At 46.7% G+C, this 7,498-nt stretch overlaps 1 protein-coding gene across 1 annotated transcript in view; it reads left to right on the top strand.

Annotated features, from left to right (window-relative positions):
• The window catches only part of LOC107289451 (zinc finger protein 436-like), a 40,416-nt gene extending 33,972 nt beyond the window's left edge, over nt 1-6,444 (top strand). Inside the window, exon 7 of the mRNA XM_029284540.1 lies at nt 5,827-6,444. Coding sequence (XP_029140373.1) covers nt 5,827-6,444 — 618 coding nt within the window. The remainder of the gene's footprint in view (nt 1-5,826) is intronic.
• The last annotated feature ends 1,054 nt before the right edge of the window (nt 6,445-7,498 follow it).

The following is a 7,498-nucleotide window of genomic DNA, read 5'->3' as shown; positions in this document are numbered from 1 at the left end:
AGTAGCTCTCAACTTTACATCCATTTGTTTAGTGACTGTTAGAATGGCACAGAAATAAGTGACTTATTTAGTATCAACCTTGTGAACTCTCAAGCTTCCTCCTTCCGCTATGTATTCAAGGTGGATGGTGAGTAGTATTTATATGTATTTATATGTAAGGGTGTATGTATATAGCATGTTTATATGTATCTTATGCATGTGTACACTTTTGAGAGCAGGCAACAGAATTTCATTTTTAATGCGTGCCAGTGTGCCCACAGTAAAACAAAATAACTATCTATCTGACTTATGACTGGTTTTTACACTTAACGACCGTTTCAGCATCGCCATAGTCACGTGATCAAAATTTGGGGCATTTGGCGACTGGTATTTAGGAGAGTCGCGCTTTCCCAGAGTCATGTGATCACCATTTTTAACCTTCCCAGCCAGCCAACTTCAATGGGGAAACCAGATTCGTTTAATGACCGATTTACTTAACAACTGCAGTGATTTGCTTAACAACTGTGGCAAGCAAGGTCATAAAATGGGACAAAACTAACTGAACAACAGTCTCAGCGACAGAAATTCTGGGCTCAGTTTTGGTCGTAAGTCGAGGACTAGCTATAATTAAAGTCAGGGGTGCCGTGTTGTCTATTTTAGGCCAGCATTCGTCCCCCTGGGTAAACTCCACAGTCCATGTTTGTCCAAGAGGTGACTTTTTATAATAATAATAATAATAATGATAAAGTTGGAAGGGACCTTGGAGGTCATCTAGTCCAACCCCCTGCTCAGGCAGGAAACCCTATATCATTTCGGACAAATGGCTGTCCAGTCTCTTCTTAAAAACTTCCAGTGTTGGCACGTTCACCGCTTCTGGAGGCAGGTTGTTCCACTGGTTAATTGTTCTAACTGTCAGAAAGTTTCTCCTTAGTTCTAGGTTGCTTCTCTCCTTGATTAGTTTCCACCCGTTGCTTCTTGTCCTGCCTTCAGGCGCCTTGGAAAATAGCTTGACTCCCTCTTCTTTGGGGCAGCCCCTGAGATACTGGAACACTGCTATCATGTCCCCCCTCGTCCTTCTCTTCGTTAAACTAGACATACCCAATTCCAGCAACCGTTCCTTATATGTTTTAGCCTCCAGTTTTATCTTTGTGTGTTTCTTTTTTAATGCTTTGTGCTTTCCGGGAGAATATTTAGCACCCCAGATCTGGAGCAAAGGGCTTATTTTCCCAGAAAAATAAAATAAAATCCTGAGGTAAAAGTGTTTTCATCACTTGTATTTCACAGTCATGTGACGAGAGTCCTCAAAGCCACCGTTGCAGGTTTCTTCGCCATCTGCCACCCTGGAGAGAACCGAGTCTGATCCGCCGTTGATCCCAACGATGAAAATGGAGGCCCCAGAATCTCCGGCGGACCTGAAGCCAGCATTAGACCTGGATGGGCCAAGAGAAAGCCCCAGCGTGGCCCCGATGGGCTCCGACCAGCAGGATCTGAGGTGGAGAGGTCTTCCACGCATTAAACAGGAGCCGGAAGAAGGCTGCCTCTCGTCCCTGCACTGGGAGGCCCAGTGGCAGGAGTTCCTGGGGGGCATGCAGGCCCCTTGCCCAGGATGGGGGTCCAGACCGCTGCCGGTCGCTGCCCCGTGGGGGGACACCAAAGCACCCTTGGCCCATGTGGAATTGGCGGCCGCCAGCAGCCAGCGGTCCTCGGGAGGGGCGTTTTTCCAACCTGGGCCGCCCGGCTTTGTGGGAACGACGCAGCCGGCTGACCAGGAAAGGCGGAAAGTTAAGGAGGAGGTGGAGAACCAGGATCCCCCTTGCCAGCGCTTCAGACAGTTCCTCTACCAAGAAGCGGAGGGCCCCCGAGAGCTTTGCAATCATCTCCGGGAGCTTTGTCACCAATGGCTGAAGCCGGAGAGATACTCCAAGGAGCAGATCCTGGAGATGGTGACCCTGGAGCAGTTCCTGGGTATCCTGCCCCAGGCCATGGAGTGTTGGGTCAGGGAGTGCCACCCCCACACGTGTGCCCAGGCCGTGGCCCTGGCGGAGGACTTCCTGGTGAGGCATCCGGAGGAGGGGAGGCAGGAGCAGAAGGTGAGAGAGCCTGAAGTCCTCTTTGGGACCTCAGGTGGGCCCACCACCCTTCCAGATCCTTAATAGAAGCGGATGTAGAAGCTGTCCTTTAATTTGCCCATATGCCCCAGAGCAGGGGTAGGCAACCTCGGCTCTTTTATGACTCATGGACTTCAACTCCCAGAATTCCTGAGTCAGCTTAGCTGACTCAGGAATTCTGGGAGTTGAAGTCCATGAGTCATAAAAAGAGCCCAGGTTGCCTACCCTTGCCCCAGAGGGACGGGCTTTTAGGCACCATGAGGCGTGATGGGTATTCCTAGGGCAATTTTGGCCATCTTTTGGGAGCTGCCACTATCCTGAAGGGAGCCAGCTGGAGGCAACATGGATTTTTGAAATTTTACAAGGTTGTTTTATCGTTTTAAAACTGTTCGTCTTAAATTAATTCTAGTTTTTAATGTTAATTGCTTTGATTATATTGTACGCCGCCCAGAAACCTCCTCTGAGGGAGACGGGCTGTTAAGAAATAGAAGAAAGAAAGAAAGAAAGAAAGAAAGAAAGAAAGAAAGAAAGAAAGAAAGAAAGAAAGAAAGAAAGAAAGAAAGAAAGAAAGAAAGAAAGAAGGAGGGAGATGAAAGAAAAAAGAAAGAAAAAGAAAGAAAGAAAGAAAAAAAGAAAGAAAGAAAGACAGAAAGAAAGAAGAAAGAAAGAAAGAAAGAAAGAAAGAAAGAAAGAAAGAGAGGGAGGGAGGGAGGGAGGGAGGGAGGAAGATGAAAGAAAGAGAAAGAAAGAGAGAGAGAGAAAGAAAAAGAAAGAAAGAAAGAGAAAGAAAGAAAGAAAAAGAAAGAAAGAAAAAGGGAGGGAGGGAGGGAGATGAGAAAAAGAAAGAAAAAAGAAAAAGAAAGAGGGAGGGAAGAAGATGAAAGAAAGAAAGAGAAAGAAAGAGAGAGAGAAAGAAAGAAAGAAAGAAAGAAAGAAAGAAAGAAAAAAAGAGGGAGGGAGGAAGATAAAACAGAAAGAAAGAAAGAAAGAAAGAAAGAAAGAGAAAGAGAAAGAAAAAGAAAGAGAGGGAGGGAGGGAGTGAGGGAGGAGGGAGGAAGATGAAAGAAAGAGAACGAGAGAGAGAAAGAAAGGAAAGAAAGAAAGAGAAAGAAAGAAAGAGAAAGAAAGAAAGAAAGAAAGAGGGAGGGAGGGAAGGAGGGAGGGAGGGAGATGAAAGAAAAAAAGAAAGAAAAAGAAAGAAAGAAAGAAAGAAAGAGAGAGGGAGGGAGGGAGGAAGATGAAAGAAAGAAAGAAAAGGCAGGGACGGAAGGAAGGAAGGAAGGAAAGAGGGAGGGAGAGGGAAGGAAGGAAAGAAGGAAGGAAGGTAGGTAGGTAGGTAGGTATCCTGGCTTTCCTAATCCTCCAGTAGCTCTCCATCTTGAGCAATTCCAAATATTTGCTTATTTTTAGGGCCCAGGGATGTTTCATGTGGTGACGGTGAATTTTCCTGACTCTGATCAAGTATCATCTGAAAGGCTCCTTAGCAGGCCAGTGAAACAGGAGGTCAACGAAGATGGACTTTCCCAAGGTAAGCAGTTCTTAACTACCAGTTAAATCAGGGTTTCTCAACCTTGGCAACTTTAAGATGTCTGGACTTCAACTCCCCAAATTATCCAGCCAGGCAACCACGCTGGCTGGGAAATTCTGGAAGTTGAGGCCCATACCTTGTAAAGCTGCCAAGATTAAGAAACACTAGCAGGGTAGGCAACCGTGGCTCTTTTATGACTCGTGGACTTCAACTCCCAGAATTCCTGAGCCAGCCATGCTGAGGGGAAAGGGAGAGGTTTCCATGCTGGCTCAGGAATTCTGGGAGTTGAAGTCCACGAGTCATAAAAGAGCCAAGGTTGCCTACCCCTGGCCTAAGGCCTACCTGTACACCAATGGAAGCTGTTGCACCGAGTTTTTCAATTCGCACACTTGTCTGTCCAAATATGGAAGTCCTACAGGAGAATATAATTGCCTACCTATCTCACTAAAGTGTAGTTCTAATTTTCCTGTGGAGTTGATTGTTCTGGTCTGGGCTACCTTGTGAAGCTCACAAACTAGGCTTGCTTAACAGTTATCGTTCATTTATTTTAAAATGTAAATGTTAACAGTAGGAAAGATTCTTCCGTTAACTTTTTTTTTCATAGACAAATATCTTTCTTGCTAAATGCATTTATTTATTTAAATATGTAAATAAAGCAAGGAAGACATTATAAAAAATATTGGCCAAAGGAGCAGTAAGGGGACATCAGACTGAAAAAAAAGTTACTGTAATAGGTTGAAATAAGACTGAGAAAAAAGACATATTTTTTTTTTGCAAAAAGCCAGAAATATACCCCCACCTGAAGCTTCTGATACTGGAAAACAGTAGCAACCAACTGTAAATAACGTTCTCCCCAAATTCAGCATTTCCTCTCTTGTAGTTCAACACAGTCAGAATCAGAATCATAATAGAGCTGGAAGGGACCTCGGAGGTCCTCTAGTCCAACCCCCTGTTCAAGCAGGAGACACCATACCTTTTCAGACAAGTGGCTGTCCAGTCTCTTCTTAACAACCTCCAGTGATGAAGCACCCACAACTTCAGAAGGAAAGCTATTCCACTAGTTAATTGTCCTCCCTGTTAGGAAGTTTCTCCTTAGTTCCAGGTTGCTTCACTCCTTGATTAGTTTCCATCCATTGTTTCTCGTCCTGCCTTCTGGTACTTTGGAAAATAAGTTGACACCCCACTCCTCTTTGTGGCAGCCTCTCAAATACTGGAATACTGCTATCATGTCACCCCTAGTCCTTCTTTTCTCTGGACTGGCCAAACCCAAATCCTGCAACCGTTCTTCGTATGTTTTAGTCTCCAGGCCTTTAATCATCTTAGTTGCTCGTCTTTGCACTTTTCCCCAAAATCCAGTGTCTCTATGTCATGATTCCGACAGATAAAACTCTTCAAAGAACTTCGAGGCATTGTTTACCTTAAAGAATCTTTATTCAAGTTGCATGGCATCTGCACGTACATGGTAGAAGCCAAAATCTGAATTCTCCTCCCCTAAACACATCATATCAAAGCACAATCCCCTCCTTTAATTAACAGTCATAAATCACATTCTCCAATTAGTTTGAAATGCCGACCTTCCCTCCAGTTCTTCAACCCGCCATTCCTTATCATCTCTTGAAAAAACACTCTACTACGAGGTTGTTAGGTCTAACTAATTCCCATACACATTCTTCCTTCTCCCCCCCCCAGCATCATCTAATTCTAACTCTAAAAGTAACACAGAAGTTAAGGGGGAAATGGCTGCATTTTCATATATTGTCAAAGTAAGAACATCCCATGTTAGCAGCGTTGACACTCGAGTTTGCAGACTTCCTTTGAGAATGAATCTTGTTGTGTTTTCTCTTTATTCCGGCAGACGACGGGCAGGTGGGTGAAATCAAAAAAGACAATGAGTGGAACAACACCATGGGAATGGAGACCCATCGTGGCTCATTGTCCACGGAAAGGCGGGAAGAGACAGGTGGACTTGGAGAAGCGGGAGAAGCCCAGAAGAATCCTCAAGGCCCGCAGGAGAACGGCCCCAGAGGAACGGAGGCAAATGCGTCCGGAGAGAAACAGTCCCTGTGTTCAAATTGTGGGGGAAGTTTTAATCCTATCTCCGGTCTGCTCGGCCCAGAAGGGTTTCCCCTGGGCGCGAATCCCTACAAATGCTCCGTGTGTGACAAGAGCTTCTGCCAGGTTGCCAAACTCATCGCTCACGAGCGGCTGCACACCGGCGACTGGCCGTACAAGTGCTCCTTCTGCGGCAAGAGCTTCAACCGCAGCTCCGACGTCTCCCGCCACGAGCGGATCCACACGGGCGAGAAGCCCTTCAAGTGCACCACGTGCGAGAAGTGCTTCAGCCAGCGGTCCAAGCTGATTGTCCACGAGCGGTTCCACACGGGCTACAAGCCCCACACCTGCTCCTACTGCGGGAGGAGCTTCCACCAGAGATCGGACCTGGTGAAGCACGAGCGGATCCACACGGGAGAGAAGCCCTACAAGTGCTCCGATTGCGGAGGGAGCTTCCACCGGAGTTCGGATCTGGTGAAGCACAAGTGGATCCACACCGGGGAGCGGCCGTACAAGTGTTCCACCTGTGAGAAGAGCTTCCGGCAGCGCTCGGCCCTCCTGTACCACGAGAGGACCCACACGGGGGAGAAACCGTACGCCTGCACGGCCTGCGGGAAAGGCTTCAGTTGTAAAGCCCACCTGGTGCTCCACAAGAGGACCCACACGGGGGAGAAGCCCTACAAGTGTAACTACTGTGGGAAAAGTTTCACCACCAGCTCATACTTTGTGAAGCATCAGAGGATCCACTTAGGACAAGAAACTCTGCCGGTTCTGTGAAAGAAAGAAAAAAGCACGCTGAAATGTCTCAAGGTTTTCCCTTGACGTGGATCGAGAGAGAACCCTCGCATGTAGAAAGCTAGCAGGCCAGAAATACGATCCCGACGGCTTAGTTTTCTCTCTGCGGGGATTCGTAAAACAAGCGGCGAACTTTCCGTCCTGTTGCCGCATTGGGAAGAGTCTCGATCGGCCGCGGTTGCGAATCTCGAATTGTACAGTTTGATTTCGGTGGAAAGAAACATCCGGGCTGAATCGTGTGAGAGAAAAAAAAGCTGAGAAAAGGGCCTGTAACGGCTTGCCTCACAGGGGGGAAAAAAAAAATCCCATTTATAAAATGTACGGGTGAGGAGAGCAGTTAGGGAGAAGCAATTATCCCTGTCCTCTGAAATTGAGAAAATTCAGGGGTGCTTTCTTGAGGGGTGGGTTACCTGACCTGCTTGGAAGGGACCCGGATATGCAGGCCTCTGCTTCTCCATTTTAAAAGATTGGGTAGCAGTTAGGACAGGCCCTTGCAGTGTGTTTCTCGTATTGAGGTTGTAGGCACCCGTGGGCCTATCACCCCCCTATTTCCCCCGTATTTAATTAATATATTTTAATTAAAGCTGATAATAAGCGGAAAACTGACTTTTGAGTCAGGCACTGGCCTAAGGCCCAAAGGCTCCTCAGCCTTTCTTGGAAAATGAAAATGATGGCTGCTTGGTTGGAAATGGATCCAGATAGCCAGAAAAGAACGCTGCATTGGCCGAAAGGGGTGGCTAACTGAGGAATGCTGGGTGAGCTGGGGTTGACCGCCCCCCATTGTAAAATTCTGAATATACACCCCCCAAACACACTCAACCCCGTCTAGTAAGGTTGCTAAAAGACCCTGAACGATGGGTCTGACCTCCTATAGTACGGCATCTTCCTGTGTTCCTAAGAAGAATTGTTCTAAATTATTTGTCAAGAGGTCACAATTCTGAAAACCTCTATAAAAAGAATCCCGAAAGAGAATTTAGCCAAAACATTTCCCTTTTATACTCCGCTCTGTCCCCAGCCCTTCCTCCCAGACACAAGC

The sequence above is a fragment of the Protobothrops mucrosquamatus genome, unplaced genomic scaffold (assembly GCF_001527695.2).
Source record: "Protobothrops mucrosquamatus isolate PMUCROS unplaced genomic scaffold, P.Mucros_1.0 scaffold703, whole genome shotgun sequence".
Taxonomy (NCBI): Eukaryota; Metazoa; Chordata; class Lepidosauria; order Squamata; family Viperidae; genus Protobothrops; species Protobothrops mucrosquamatus.
The sequence above is the reverse complement of the archived record's forward strand: the minus strand, read 5'-3'. Positions and strand labels throughout refer to the sequence as shown.